The sequence below is a fragment of the Lactuca serriola genome, chromosome 3 (assembly GCF_051521515.1).
Source record: "Lactuca serriola cultivar US96UC23 chromosome 3, Lser_US96UC23_V15, whole genome shotgun sequence".
Classification (NCBI taxonomy): domain Eukaryota; kingdom Viridiplantae; phylum Streptophyta; class Magnoliopsida; order Asterales; family Asteraceae; genus Lactuca; species Lactuca serriola.
Window position 1 is genome coordinate 270,641,053 of NC_136410.1, and position 17,000 is coordinate 270,658,052.

The following is a 17,000-nucleotide window of genomic DNA, read 5'->3' on the forward strand; positions in this document are numbered from 1 at the left end:
ATAATAATAATAATAATATAAAAAACTGCATGCTTTTTTTTTTCGATCCAGCCGAATTGATTCAAGAAATCGTTTACAAACCTTGTAATATCGACTAGTCACAGTCACAGTGGGCTAGAAGAAATTTAATAAACTAAACCTAATATTTAAATATGCATGTGGCAACATGGCATAAAAGTAATAAGAGAGTTTAATCATAATGATAAAATGTATTGGCGATATGTTTGTTTGGGAAGCAAAATGAGCCTTACTAAAGAAACATGATTAATAATTACGTATTCCTGCAAAATCAATCAAGAAATATCAATGTTTTAATAATTGATTTTTTAGTTGAAACAATATGTTATTAGTTTTTGGTTTAATCGATTTGATCGCGATTGTTTTCATCAACTTTTTTCCTTATTCCTTCATATAAATATATAAATAAAAAATTTGACGTTCAAAAGTTTAAATACTAAAAACACATATAAAAAAGTTGTAGGTCAATCCAAATACATTAACATAACATATAACCATAAGTTTTATATTAATATGCATACATAAAAAAGATAAATAAAATATAATACCAAAACAAATTATAGCTTTAAATGAATATAAACGTATAAAAAGCTTCATAACATTTTTTTTTTGTTTAAAGAAATTTAAATACATGAAAAAAAAACCACTAAAGTTTATTATGCAAAATGGTTATTTTTTATGTGTTTTTATTTTATTTAACAGATTCAACCGGTTTAATTTAACTGTTTTAACCAAATTTTTGTAAAAACATGTTCGGGTTTTCCGGTTCAGAGATATGCATAAAAACAATGATAGGCAAATCACACTATTTTCCGATTTCGGGTCCAACCAATTCCACCGGTCAATTCAAACCGGTTTTTCAAAGATTGAGAAATATATTAGATCCTGATGGTCAAAAATACATAATTTAAAGTGTTTTTCTCGAGTTTCTTGATTCTAGACCCACTTTACAAGTTTTCATGTTTCCCTGTTCATGTCCGGCCACGTTTGGAACCACTTTCAACCCTACTATGAATTATGATTGTTACCAATGGAGCTCTTGGTCTTTCTCCCGCTTTGTTATAGTTGTGAAATGAATACATAACTTACCTCTAAATAATCAAACAAACATTCAAAGAAAGAACCCTAAAGAAAACGCCTTCACAAAAAAATGTAAAAACAGTTTAAGAAATAATTTCAAGCAGTTAATTAAATAAATAACTAACATGGCCTACTAGCAGAATCATCTACCGTCGTAGCATCACCGCCACTACCTGTTCTACATCGCTTTAAACCACCTTCTTCTGACAACGACAGCGGCGGAGACACAATCTCCATGATACTCCTCCGCCTTGCAGTCACCCTCACCGGCTCCGCCATGTTAGTGCCTATCAGATGTGGGAAATTAAGCAAAGCTCGAGACCCACGTATCTTATACGCTGCTTGATCATAAGCAAAAGCTGCATCCTCCGGCGACTCATACGTTCCCAGCCATATCCGAGCACCCCGCTTTGCCGGATCTCTGATCTCAGCTGCAAACTTCCCCCATGGCCGCCGCCTGACGCCGCGAAACTTCCTCCACTCCGACGGCGCGTGGGTCCCATCTGCCACCACAGGTTCTTCCTTTCCAATCTTCTCTGAAGTACAAGTCGCTGGAAAAAGCTCAGAGATTTTTGATTGGGGAAGGTGGCTTTGATTTGAATCAAGAAAAGAAAGATTAGTATCCGACATAACTAATTCTTGGTGCAACTTTTTGTGGGGTTTTGAAATCGATCTGAAGAGATATGGGGTTATGAGAAAATATATATGATGTGAAAGAGATGTACATGCCGTTCAAAAAAATTGCATTGTAATATGAGAGGTTATTTAATAAATGTGTGCTTCAAAAAATATTGTTTTTTTTTAACTTATTGATTTGATGAGATTGGGGATTAACTAGATAACATATGTATTTTTTTAAAGAAAATGACATGAATGGTCCCTGTGTTTATGGGTTATTTATACGTCTGGTCCCTAGAAATTTCATTTTAACTCGGACCATCCTTGAAATTTTAATTTGTTACCCATCCAATCCCTCTCATAACTTGTTAGTCTGTTTAGCCGTTAGAAACTCCTACATTGAGGGCATTTTTTTCCTTTCACCTTTGGAGAGGCTTAAATGTAAATTTCTTTAAAAAAACATCCCAATAAATGCGAAAGTAGTAGAGCACGTTATCGCATGAATGTCAACATTTTTTTAATTGCAAAAGTCAATAATGTATAATTCTCACACCATTTTTGACCAGGTGAATTCGTTTGATCACAATTTTGCTTTAAGAAATTGATGTGAAAACCAAGAAGTAATAAACTGAAACTTGGATAAAACGAAAATGAGATATTAATGATGGTCAATAAATTGGTTTGGCCTTATTTTTCAAATTTTGACCAATAGAAACATTGCATATGCTTCTCGATATTGCTTCAATGAAAACTCATACCATTGAAAACATCATTTTCATATCATCATCAAACCCATTTTGTAACATCCGCTTTTCAACTATGCTTCTTTTGAGTTAAAATCTTTTAAATCTATATTTTTATGGTTTTGGCTTGGCCACGACGGTGTGATGAAGGAAGAAGAACATGGCATCTTCAGTTGAGGAACACGTATTAACAAGGCACCACGATGTGGCAAGGTCTTGGCCATGACGTGGTGGCGACTGGGTTCAAAACCCTAGATTTTGGGCTTGGTGTCCTATTTAAAGACATTAACTATAACATCCTAAAAACCCAGTACCAAAAAGTTTGTTTTTATATTAAATAAACTTCCACCAAACATGCTAGTCAAACCAATAAGAAAATCATAGTGTATCAATAATCATCCAAAATAAATCAAAGTCAACAAAGCAGAAAAATCATGGTGTATGTGCGATGCGATCATCCCGCACTCTTCCCCTTCAAACTAAGAGTACCTGAAACATAAACTGAAAACCATAAGCATAAAGCTTAGTGAGTTCTCCAAAATACCACATACCATACATACAATGGGCCATGCCTACCATCGGGCCCCGCCCGGTATACATATGAACACATATAATACATGTAAGAGTCACAAAGACATCTAGCATACTATAACATAATCAAATGGGCCAACATTGATGCCTTCGACCCGCAAGTACTATGAGAAGACTCATCTCGTTAAAAAAATAGCAAATCTCACACCCGAGTCTGCTACACAACGACTCCTCACACTAAACACAATCAATACCAACCCTAGTTACTATCTAAGGTTAAGCCCATAACATAAGGCCTAATAATGGCCCAAGACCAAACTAGGACCACTAATGGACCAAGAGAAACTAGAGATCCCTAAAGCCTAATATAGGCCCAAAAGTTCCAAAATGACCCAAAATCAATGGTCCAAGCTTCAATAGCTGACCTTCGCGTCATGACCAGATCATAGTCACATTGTGAGCATGAACTCGACCCGGTCCCAACTCAGCTGGTCAACACAGCCAATCAACTCACCCAGTCTCGATTCCAAGCATCGTCACGTCAAGGCCACTCCCAGGTCATGTCATGACCTAAACCGAACAAAACAGTCACAATCACGGATGGCATACATTCTCACGACATGGTAGGCTCATCCTCACATCATGAGCGTTGCCTTGGCCAACTTTAAGCATTAAGCTCTTATTCCTTTAAGCCAATACTTGGGACTTTCTAGAGGGACTTCCCTCACCTAAAGGATAACAAAAATCATAGCTTTTTAGTCATGAATGTCCAATGCATGACTTAAACACCCACTAGGTCAAAAGAGGGAAAATGAGATCAAGACTCATGATTGGAGTCTAAAACCAACTCCGAAACTCAGATCCAAAGCTCATAATACATAAGTTGTCTCAATGATCCATAAAAATGCCAACCTTATGGATCCCATGTATGCTATCTAACTCAACCATGCAAAAAGGAGCTTAAAAACCTAGATCTAGCATGCAAGAGGTAAAAACGCCAGAGCTTTATGACTTACAAAGGTCCAAAAGCTTTACAAGTAGGTGATGTAGAAGCTGGATTGCTAAGAGAATGCTCCATAAAAGTCTTCTTCCACTTCAGTGAGTCAGAGACTACCAAATAAGTTCTTCAAGGTCACTAAAAATGGATAAGGACCCTCAAGCAGGTCATGATTAGGGTATTCATGAGGCTAGAGAGTAAAGGAGGCTAAGGATGGGCAACATAGCCCTCTCATTCAATTAAATACTCAAGAATTAGTGTTTTGGATTATCAGGTCGTTCTCACGTTGTGCCGCTTCATACCTCATATCGTGAGATTCGAAAACGCAGAACAAAAAGTCAATGGTCACTCACGACGTGACCACCATATCTTACGTTGTGACCCTCTTCCAAAAGGTTAGAAATTCAAGAAATTAAGTACCTCCATGATTCGGATGTTACAATTCTCCCCCACTAGAATCTGACTTCATCCTCAAGGTCCGTTTCCGCAAATAACTCGGGATAATGCTCTCTCATTTCAACTTCCGGCTCCAACGTCCATTTTAAACCCTTTCGGTGCTATCACTACACCATCATGAGATCTACATCCTTCTTTTGTAGAGTCTTTGTCATCATGTCAAGGATCGCCACTGGTCTTTCTATATAATTCAGGCGATTATCCACCTGAATGTCCTCCAATGCAGCCACTCCTGAATCATCAACCAAGTACTTTCGCTGCTGAGAGACATGAAAAGTGCTATGAATCTAACTGAGCTCCTCCGACAGATCCAAACGATTTGTAACCCTTCCCACCCAATCTAATACCCTGAAAGGACTAATATACATGGGGCCTATCTTACCGCGCTTCCTGAACTGGATGACACCTTTCCAAGGTAACACCTTCAGGAGTACAATATCTCTAACCTGGAACACCAAGTCTGACTGGCATCTATTTGCGTAGCTCTTCTTTAGACTTTGTGTTATTTGAAGTCTGCCGTAGATTTGCTAAATTAATTCCATTGTATTGAGTACCACTTCGGTACTCCTCATGACTCATTGACCGACCTCTCTCTAATATATCGGGGTCCTGCACTTCCTCCTGTAGAGCATCTCAAAATAAGGTCGATCAATGTTGGCGTGATAACTGTTGTTATCAAAAATTTTGCCAAAGGAAGGTATGTATCCTAACTACTACCAAATTCCAATAAACATGCCTGCAACATGTGCTCAACTGTATGGATAGTCCGCTCACACTAACCATTAGTTTGCAAGTGGAAGGCCATACTAAAATGTAGACGAGTACCCAACTCCTTGCGGAACCTCTTCCAGAACCTGGAAGTAAATTGAACATCCCTAGCAGATACCACAAAAACTGGCACCCCATGTCATGCTACAACCTCGCGGATGTAGATATCTTCTAGCTTCTCCGCCAAAATTGTAACATCCATAAAATTCATGAAAGTTTAAAACTTTTTCAAGCATCCAAAAACATTATTTATTACAAAAGGTTTTCAAAATAGTATCATATCAGAGTATCCCATAAATCAAAATCATAAAATGGTAGGAGGTACACGATCAAGCTTTCGCCTTCCCGCGATCATCTGAAGTACCTGAAACAAAATCCAAAATTGTAAGCCCGAAGCTTAGTGAATTCCCCTATAATACCAATGACATACAAACCATAACCATATCATATCAAACAAACAACATGCATATAGACAGGCCCGACCTTATACCTGGGCGGGATGTGCTAAGGCCCGAGGCAGCAACTATATGGGGGCATAAATTTAACCCATTAATTAATTCTATATATAATTTTTGGCCCATAATTTTCTTTCTGTATGCCTCCTGTATTATGTCGACTGGAGAAATCTAGACACACATGATGCACAAAATCAAATTACTTGAAGCGGCTATAATCGCAATTTGTGATTGGCTCAATCCCAATCGACGCCTAGAAAACAAATAATATAGAATCGAGGAGTCGATTGTATCTTTAATCCAAATCAGTAATCCCTAGTTATTATAATAAGTTTATGATTTCTCTTTTACAATCCAAGCTAGAAAAAGTTGATGTAGAAGTCGACTCTTCCTTTCTAAATCGACTACCATCACCTCTCTCCTTGCAATCATATTCTTCTCTTGAAATTGGTATCACATCTCCAACAGGTTACGGATGTTGTCGTACTTATCTTGTTGACTGTTAATAAGCGATTTGTTTGTGTGAGTTAGAGTTCGACATTCGATTTTGTGTTTGAGAAAGTATTTTTCTTATCGAAATTTGTATCTTTGTTATCATATTTATGTCTTTTGATTCAAGAGTTTGCTTGTAGGCCTGATTTTTATGTTTACAACTTTGCTCTAGGATTAGGAGTTCGAAATATCAAAAATTCGTTCTGAAGTTTGAATATCCAGGTCTGATTTTTAGTGTTTTTATCTTTGTTTTTTAGCATATTTTAGTTTCAAAGTCAATTGACAATTGAGTATTTCAATCATACCATCTTTTTGTTGAATCCATTGGTAGAAGTAGTGTTCATTGTTTAATATTTTGTAACATAAGTATTGGGATTCATTATTTGTTATTTGGTGCTATAAGATAAATTATGATTTGTAGTTTATGGTTTCTTTGTAAGGAGGGATTTTATTCTGGGACATCCATTCACAAAGATGTAGGTGTTATCAAATGTTTGCTTTCATATTAAATTTGGTTTACTGCTACTTGTTATGCAAGCATCCTTGGGAAGATGTGAGTTTATGTATAATGACCACAAAAGATGTTTCAAGTTTGGCAACTTTTACTGTTGTAAAATAGTTTTAGTTTGTGTCAAATATTACAGAATGGTTGTCACTTTTGTTTAAGAAATGTTATACCTTTAAAAGAAGTTTGTACCGGGTCCATTAAAAGGTTTTGTTACATTATTTCTATATATATATATATATATATATATATATATATATATATATATATATATATATATATATATTGTAATGGTTTGAAGTGGATCGAAGTCATAATAATGGGGCATTATTATGTTGTTTCGCCCGGGGCATGAAAAAATATTGGACCGGCCCTACATATAGACTCTTCAGTATGACTGGACCGCCCTCACCAGACCTTTAGTCTATCTAGCTCACTCTCAGAACGTTCAGCGTGTCTAATTGTAGAGGACTTTTTCACGGGTATCCCATTAATAAAAGAAAGTTAAAGTAGCTGTTTGGCACACCCCATCACATGTGATTATAGGGGCAGTGCTTGGGATCCTAGTTGCTTGTATTTGTTGTCAATGTTTGCTTTGGTGTAATCTGAATTCTATGCAGGATTGTTTTATTTGAAAAAAAACATTTGTTTGATTTTGGTGGATTGATTAGTTATATATAAAACAAGACATAAGTTGTTATATTATAATCCTAAAAAAATTGCAAAGCAGAAGTTTGTTGTTAGTCTCTTATTCTTCGATTGAGATCATAAAATAGCAACATATTGTTCTTTAGAACACTAACTCATTTGAATTTTTTAGAAACCCCATTTGCTAATTATCAAGTTTGATATTGATAAGACAAGACACTAAGTTTTGTTTGATTTTAAAGTTATTGCTTTTTGCTTATATACATTTTTTATGTATACATTTTGTCCATTATACAGTACATGTATAAGGGCATAAAATTTTTATTTCGCTCTGGGTATCAAAAATCAACGGACTGGCCCTACTTTTAATTCAACAACTTATTAATGTATTGTTTCGAGCTTAAGATCCTTAACTCCACAAATGTTTATAACCCTTAAAAACACAAACAATCAATGCAAATTTAAATTATTTACATAACAAAAACTTACTCGAATATGTTTATCCTGCCTTTTGTAATATTCAGATATCACGAGTTGAGGACATTTTTCACTATTATGAAATTAAAAAAGGAAAAATAAACTCAACCTAATTTTTTTTTTGGCTTAAATATGGCGAAACACATCTGCACATTAATTCCCATTTTTGTAGGGTGCCCTAGGAAGTATATGGTTAATTTAGAAAAAAAAAAAAAAAAAAAAAAAAAAAAAAAAAAAAAAAGCCTATTTTTCTCTTTAATTTTTGTAAATTCTCAAGAAAAATAATTTAAATTCTCAAAAATTGTTTAACACATTTGTAAAAAAGTAAGCACTTGTAAATGCATACTAGACAAGTTATCTTTGGCTGCGGCCACCTCAGTGTAGCATCTTCAAATTGGGCCTACAACTTTTAGCCATTTTAAGAAAAAATTAAATTTTAGCCATTTTAAGAAAAATTTAAATTAGAAAAAAAAACAAAATAAATATACATTTATAATAAAAATGATAAATATAAAATAAATAATAGTTATATGAAGATTTTATGATGACATAATAAGATTAGAATAAACAGTTGGATTTTTGAAGAAATTATAGAGCAGGGGAATAAAGTTGTCATATTGTAAAACTTATAAGGGTAGTTTTGACCTGATGAATCACCATCACCGTTTAATTCAAGGGTATGAGTTTGTGCTTAATTGTGAATCTCAATACTTTCACTAAAAGTCCTAATATATTATGGTGATCTAAGTATAATGGAGGAAACTTGGGGGTTATTTGTGACAAATGATGAATGATAAGAAGCTTGACCCCTTTTTTCTCTCCCCTCATTTTCTCCAAATCGAATATAATGGGCGTGTTCGGCAAAATTAGCTGGTAGCGGGTAGCTTGTAGTTTGTAGCAATTTATTAAACGCTACATGACGTAGCATTTAGATTTGAAATGTTTGTTTAAACTAAACGCTAGAAGCTTGTAGTACCAAACAAGACTTTCTGTTCAAAATGAAACGTTTTTTCAAACGTTAGAAGCTAGAAGCTTTCAAATGCTACGTGCCAAACACGCCCTAATTGTGTAGATTGAGAGAATTGACAAATTTAGTGGACTAAATGAAGATCTAAGGTTAAATTGGTGAAGATGGAGCTATGATTTCAACATGGATCTTAGAAGGCATAACCACTTCCATTGCCATTTAATTTTCGATCTAGGATTTTGTTCATGGAGCTAAATCTTTTTTTTAATCAAATTGTTTTATTTCGGTTTCTAATGTTTCTTTAGCGATCTAGACCATTGTGGGGTTACCATTTGCTCAATATGTAGTTATCTTGAACTTGTATTTCATACAGAATGACTTTACTTGGAGACATAAAATATACTTGCAAAGTGGTGCTTCCATGTTGAAGTATACACATATTTCCTTGTTATAAACAACATAACTTTGGCAACACAATGGCATACTAATGATTACCTAGTGGGAGTAAGATAATCTATCTGGATATTAGGTATGATAAAGTAGTAGTATATCATTCAAACTTACCGGTGCATAACCTAATTCATATACCATGCATCTGTTGGTGATTTTAGTGTCACGTCATTTTAAGTAACTGGAACTAACATGTGAGCTAAGGGGCTTCATAAATTGTACTCTAATATATGCACGAGGTTGTGTGGAGTGCACACATGTATAAGATCGAATTAGAAGCCGGTTCGACAACTAGTCGGGGGTCCAGGGGCAGTGCCCCTGGATTCGGGGTTTCCAAAGGGGCAGCATCCCTTTAGCGGGGTTTAGGGGTAGTGCCCTAGCAGGGTCCAAGGGGCAGAGCCCCTGGCTGGGGTCTCGCTCTAATGAAACCTAATCTTGTTAGTTTTGGTAACCCTAAATCCTCATTAAATCCCGATTATCATGACTTGCTTCCAAAGCAACTAATGACGACCCAACCTTAATGAAACCCTAATCTCGTTTAATATATAAACACTCCTTCCTCTTCAGAAGAGGGTTACGATATTAAGCTCTCGTTTTTCATCATACTTTCACAAAATCCTTTAGCATATTGGCTTATGATTTATGTGCCTAGAATTGTAAGTGTCCACTTAGATTATCCTAGGCTGAATTTCTTGTAACCCAGGAAAAGGGTAGATATATCAGTTCGGAAAGTGATATCACAATCCAAGTTGGTATCCAGATCTCCACCACAAACCCTAAATTTCCCTACAATCGAACTGATATTATGTTTCTGGAGATGGGTGGATCAATCCGCGAGATGACCACTAAGTTTGCCAAGCTGGAGAAGTTTGAAGGCGTCGACTTCAGGCGTTGGAAGGAAAAGATGCACTTCATGTTGACCACTCTGAAAGAATCATATGTGCTGACTACTCCAAGACCAGCAAAGCCTGCGGAAGGTGTTGCTGAGACGACTAAAGAGACAAGAAGGAGACATAAATGGGACAATGATGACTACATCTGTAAAGGTCACATTCTGAACGGTATGTTTGATGCTTTATTTGATATCCATAGTGAAGTCTTGTGTGCCAAGGAGTTGTGGGACACCCTTGAACTGAAATACATTACTGGGGATGCTTCTAGCAAGAAGTTTTTGGTCAGTGACTTTAATAATTATAAGATGGAAGATTCAAGTTCTGTCACTGAACAATATAATGAACTCCTTGGCATATAATGTCAGTTTAAACTGCACCGTATGAATATGGATGAATCCATTGATGTGTCCACCATCATTGACAAACTGCCTCTGTCCTGGAAAGACTTCAAACATAACTTGAAACATCAAAAGGAGGAACTGTCCTTGGTTGAACTTGCTAGTCACATTCGTATTGAAGAATCTCTTCGTGCGAAGGAAAGTGAAACATCCGAAAAAAAACCCAAGGGAAAGGTTGACTCTGGACAGCCCTCGGTTCATATGGTTGAAAGTAAACCAAGGAACTTGAACCACAAAGGACATGGCAAACGCAAGCATGAACATGTCCCAAGCAAATCCAACAAAAAGAGAAAGGATCTGGTTTGTTGGAGGTGCAATCAAGTTGGGCATTGCAAGCATGATTGTCATGTGAATTTAGGCAACAATGGTGCTGGAAACAGTGGAACCAATGAGAAAGTGAACGGGTCTTTGGCCCAAGTTAAAGGAGGTCAGTTTTTTACTAACTTTGATAATTCTAATCAGAATTATGTTTACTATGTTTCATTTATCATTGAGTCATTCTATGTGTAGGATGATGATGTTGCTTGGTGAATCGACTCTGGAGCAACGAACCATATATGCAAGGATAAACGGAAGTTTGAAACATTAAATCCGCTTGAAGATGGATCGGTGCTGAAAATGGGAGACGATTATTTTATTCCTATTTGTGGTTTAGGTTTCACGTGTCTTGAATTTACTTCTAGAAAGACAATTATGTTATTTGATGTTTTGTTTGTTCCCAAGATTCGTAAGAATCTTGTTAGCTGTAGTTGTTTGAATTCCGATGGTTTTAAACAAGTTATTGAGTCGGATAAGTTTGTTTTGTCTAAGGGTGGAATTTTTTGGCTTTGGATATTTAAATAATAGAATGTTTCGTTTGAATATTGTTGACAAATTATTACATGTTCAGAATTCTGCATTTGTATCTTCTGCTTCTAACGTTGATAAATCTATGCTTTGGCATGTAATGTGACATCCCCAAAATCACGGCCAGAAAAGACCGATTTTGTTTATGCTTTATAAAAATCAGAGTACTTCATTTTATAAAAAGGTTGCGGAATTTGTTCCCAGAAAAACATGGTAAATACGTTATTAAAACATTTTCGAAGAAACGTATTTATTTCATTTTAAAATGTTTGGGATGTCATCGTTAATACCGAAACATAAGCATAAACAGACTTACAATGATTTACACTAGTGATCTACATCTCTTTTAAATCTCTCAGTGTAATGTCACTTCACTTCGTCACCTGTGATATACATAAACTGAGTGGGTCAGGTTGGGAAACCTGGTGAGTACATAGGGTTTTCAACCCACAATAATATAATTATTATGTTCAATCAAACAATCAACCCAATTACCCATCCCCATTATCTTCTTTACTCTTTAAGGATTTAACCTAAGAGTCATCTATCCTGCATTCGTTTATTCCGAAGTCCCTTACTTCCAGGGTTATGGGACTGGCACTAAATCCATAGCTGCCAATGTTCGTTCATAAAACACTAATTCCATAGCTGCTATAGTCTATTCATCGGGTACTAAATCCATAGCTACCAGTCTTTATCTAATAGGTACTAAGTCCATAGCTACCAATGTTCAACAGGTACTAAGTCCATAGCTACCAATTCCTACAGGTACTAAATCCATAGCTACCAACGTCTAAAAGGTACTAAGTCCATAGCTACCGGTGTTTGTCCCATAGGCACTAAGTCTGTAGCTGCCAATGTATACTCACGTCATCTTCTATCTCTCATCATTCATCTACCCATCTCATACATAACATTTTCGTATATATAAAATACGTATACAGTTTAAGTCCTTTAAAACATGTATAAAACGTTCAACCAGCATAGACAGCAAGTATTTAGATAATGTGCACACATAGCACGTAGTTTATATAAAATACTTCATATCTATGTGTAAGATGAAAGTAACTATGCACTCACAACACGTAATATATATTAAATACTTCATATCTATGTGTAAGATGAAAGTAACTATGCACTCACTTGAGAAGGTGGTGACTCGGTACTCGGACAGCGCTTCGTTTACTTTAAAATAATTTCCTTCGACGAAACCTAGTATTATTACCACTAGATTTTAGTCTAATATTTACCGTGACTAATTATTATTAGTCTTATTATTATTATTATATAAGCGTTTAAACAATACTTTCCAACCACTATGTACAGACAGGGGCCAGACATAAAACACCGGAGGGCAGGACCATTTTGGCATATAGCACTTCTGAAATCCAACAACCCTATGCGGCCCTTTAAACCAGATTCCCCGTACCGCGAGTAGTTAAAAAGATATTATAACGACACTTATATAAGTCATAATAATAGCTCAAATATTTATTATAAATTTATAATAACAATAGTAATTTTAAATATAAACTATATTTAAAATAGGATAAGCATAACTTACTTACAAGGAGATTTTAGCTAGGAGTCGGGCTCTGTAGGGGCAGAACTTCGTCGCTGAATCTTTCTAAGAAAGATTCGTGCAGCGCTTCAGCGCTCACCTTACTATACTAAAACTACAGAAAGAGAAGTCGAATCACGAGGGACCGAAATGCTCGGGGGATAAGGAGAGAAAGACTCTTGAATCAAGAGAATGGTGCAAGAAATATGAGAGCCCAAGCCTCTTATTTATAGTAATTGAATTTACAAAAACTACCCTTCATAATTACTTAATGACCTTATAGTTATATAAACAACTAAACACCCCTTTATAATACTATTTTAAATAGATTTAATGATACTTGCACTAAACTAATGTCGAAAGAACTCAACATTAGTCTTATAATGACCGCATCGTCGATACCTTTCTAATGATATATACATATGTATATATATGTGTACGTATATATGATTTATACTTTATTTTAATACGTAAATATGCTATTATAATTTGTAACTCGTTCATACGAACTCCGTTTTTGACGTTATTTATATCCACGCGTAGGTGGAGACGTACTCTACAACTTTCATTTAGACTCCGTCGGCTAATTTTGACTTTATTTTTAAAGTTATATTTTTAACAGGTCGGGACAGGATTGGTCCGTTAAAATCTCATAACTTCTTCATCCGATGTCCATTTTCGTCTGTCTTTTTATTGTTACACTACTAATAATGAGATCTTCAATTCTCGTTTAGGTTGTGTCGGCTAAAAATCGCTCGATCTAATATTCGAATTTCGGACTGTACACTGCTAATCCGAAACTTCGAAAAATCGTAACTTCTTCATACGAAGTCAGATTTGGGCGTTCTTTTTATCGAAGTTCTTAGTTTAACATATTCTACGACTTTCGTTTAGAGCGCTAAATCTAAATCTCGCTCTATCATAAATTTACTATTTACGCTTCTCGGCGTCGTGCCGGTTCCGACGCGAAACTTCGACGGGTCATAACTTCTTCGTTATAACTCGGATTTCGGCGTTCTTTATATGTACGGAAACCCTGTGACATATTCTACAACTTGGTTAAGATTATTTATTCTAAATAATCTTTTTGTCGAAAAGTCGTTTTCGACCCCTATTGCCTCTAAATTAACTAGCCCGGATCTGCAGGCGTTACAATTATCTCCCCCTTTGGATGATTACGTCCCGGAATCATCAAAGAAACTAGGTCATATAATGACTCCATACGTCATCTCTTCATCCTAGGTAATAATTATAACTTCTACATTCCTTCAATTCTATCTCTTAAACTCATTGACTGTAAGAGTACTCGATTGTGCACCTGCTCTCTACCTCAGGTTAGACTCCAAATTATGACCTTCAATTCACAATCTCGATCCTTGCTGGATACGGACTTGAGATAAGTTCTTTTATTACTACTATAGATCGATGTGTCATATTCTAATGACCTATCATCGTATGTTGCAACACTTAGACTTAGGTCTCTTAGAGTTAAATTCTAAAACAGACTATGCATTCCTTCATGTTCTAATGTGATATAATCACACTTTAACATTAGGCATTTCTAGCCACCAACTTCCTTAACAACGAGTGTGATACTTCTATTGATCGCTTTGATTTCAACCGTTTGGTTTAAGTCGGACGCTACATCAAACTTGGTTCTCTGAACCACACAACATACTCATCGTAGTCGGACTCGATTCGATACGACCACTAGGGTCGGAATATCAACAATCTTCTTAGTCATTACCGAAACGATGGTAACAACACACACGAAACCAATTACTAGCTTCTTGGTAACCTTGTGACTTTCCCTGATCCAAGTGTGAGTCCTGTGCTTCCGGTAGTATAGGCCTCTACTACCATTCACACCTACTCATACTCGTCTCAGGTATTGTCCCACAGTTTTCCAAGTCACCACACAAGAAAATCATATAACAGCTTAACACATCAGATATCAAAACGAAGGTTTTTATTATTCCTTGAAACTATTACATAGGTGTTCAAGTTCACCCTAGAATATGCCTCTAACAGGCTACATCATACGATTCTATGGCTACCTCATAACTCGATCTTTGGATGTCAAGTTGTCACTCCTGAATCCTCGCATTGTTATCTGCTTCGTCAAGGATCATTTAAAATGCTCTCGCCTTTGGCTTTGGCGGCACATTTGGCTTTGTAGCCCCCCCTCTCTTTGGGCAATCTTGCTTGAAGTGTCCTTCCTCATTACATTCGTAACACACCCTTTTATTGAATTTACACTCGTTGGCATAATGCCCATGCTTCCCACACTTGAAACAAGTTACTTCCTCACTGCATTTTCCAGAGTGTTTCTTTTTGCACTTCTCGCACCATCTTTCTTCACTCCCTCCTCCTCTAAACTTCCTGGTACTTGATTTGCTTCTCTCATCGGGCTTCGCAGACCCCTTAAACTTCCTCTTTTCGCCAACCTCGGTCTTGTTGGCGGCTCTTCCCTTGATCATCTCCTCAACCGACTTGGCAGCCCAGATAGCTGCCTCCAAAGTAGGTGCCTGACGCACTGGCACTGCATATTCCCATGGAAGTCCTTTTGCGTACTTGTCAATTTTTGTCAGCTCATCCGGAACAAGACGTAAGGCGAACTCCATCTTCTCTGTGAAGTTGTTGGTGTATTCATCAATAGACATGCTTCCTTTCTTTAAGGTAAGGAATTGGTTTTCTAGCTCGAGCAGATTTTGGGCTGAGCAGTACCTACGTTTGAAATGCACCAAAAATTCTGCCCATGTCAGTTGTAGGGGCTCATTGGGGCTCAGCGTCTTTCCCAAGGTATTCCACCATCGTACAGCGCCTCCTCGAAACCGACGCACTGCAAACGTGGTCTGTTGTTTTCCCTTGCAACCGCACGTCATGAAAGCTAATTCCATCTCCGAGATCCAATCCATGACCCCGATCGGATCCTCCTTTCCAGTGAAAGTCGATGGCTTGCAAGTCAGAAAATCCTTGTACTTGCATCCATTCCTCTCGACTTCGTCATCTTGGTTGTTTTGTCGAACTATTGGTGGGTTGACTTGACCAACAGTCCCACTGTAGTTTCCTTCCTCAGTCTGCCCTTCGTTCAACTTGGGCTGTTCGATCTGAATAGTCGCTTCCTCACGATTTTGCTGGAGCAAACGTCTGGTTTCCTCCATTTGACGATCCAACATTGCTTGGATCATCGCTTGCACTCCTGCCATCGTTATTGGCTCAGCAGCGGCTACCACAACCGGTATTTGCTCAATCGCTGGGGGTTGATCTCGGTTCCCATTTGCATTCACGTTTCCGCTACGGGTTCTTGCCATCTTGATCTATACGCCGAATAAGGTGAATCTAGACCTTTACTTAGGATTGACGTTTAAATCATTCTTATCACTCCGAAACGTTTATATGCTAGTTCTAATATCGTAGTTAAACGCTTAGAATCCTAAACACATAAGGTTTCCAGATCCGGTCGGCAACAAACCATAGATCTGAACAAATAACAGCATATCAGGCACAAGCATTTAGCACATAAAAGCATTTTAGGCACAATTCCTAAAATAAGCTAGTGCTCACACCTCACAATCATCGCTTAGCATTCTAAGTTTAAGTCTAGAAATAAATCCATATTCCTAGTTCGCTTAAACTAATGCTCTGATACCAACTGTGACATCCCCAAAATCACGGCCAGAAAAGACCGATTTTGTTTATGCTTTATAAAAATCAGAGTACTTCATTTTATAAAAAGGTTGCGGAATTTGTTCCCAGAAAAACATGGTAAATACGTTATTAAAACATTTTCGAAGAAACGTATTTATTTCATTTTAAAATGTTTGGGATGTCATCGTTAATACCGAAACATAAGCATAAACAGACTTACAATGATTTACACTAGTGATCTACATCTCTTTTAAATCTCTCAGTGTAATGTCACTTCACTTCGTCACCTGTGATATACATAAACTGAGTGGGTCAGGTTGGGAAACCTGGTGAGTACATAGGGTTTTCAACCCACAATAATATAATTATTATGTTCAATCAAACAATCAACCCAATTACCCATCCCCATTATCTTCTTTACTCTTTAAGGATTTAACCTAAGAGTC

At 36.7% G+C, this 17,000-nt stretch overlaps 1 protein-coding gene across 1 annotated transcript; it reads right to left on the reverse strand.

Annotated features, from left to right (window-relative positions):
- Nucleotides 1-850: 850 nt before the first annotated feature.
- LOC145094909 (ethylene-responsive transcription factor 13-like) lies at nt 851-1,883 on the reverse strand. Its single transcript, XM_079032893.1, has one exon. It carries the CDS (start codon nt 1,726-1,728, stop codon nt 1,219-1,221), a length of 510 nt encoding a protein of 169 aa, XP_078889019.1. The 5' UTR covers nt 1,729-1,883; the 3' UTR covers nt 851-1,218.
- Between the last annotated feature and the right edge of the window lie 15,117 nt (nt 1,884-17,000).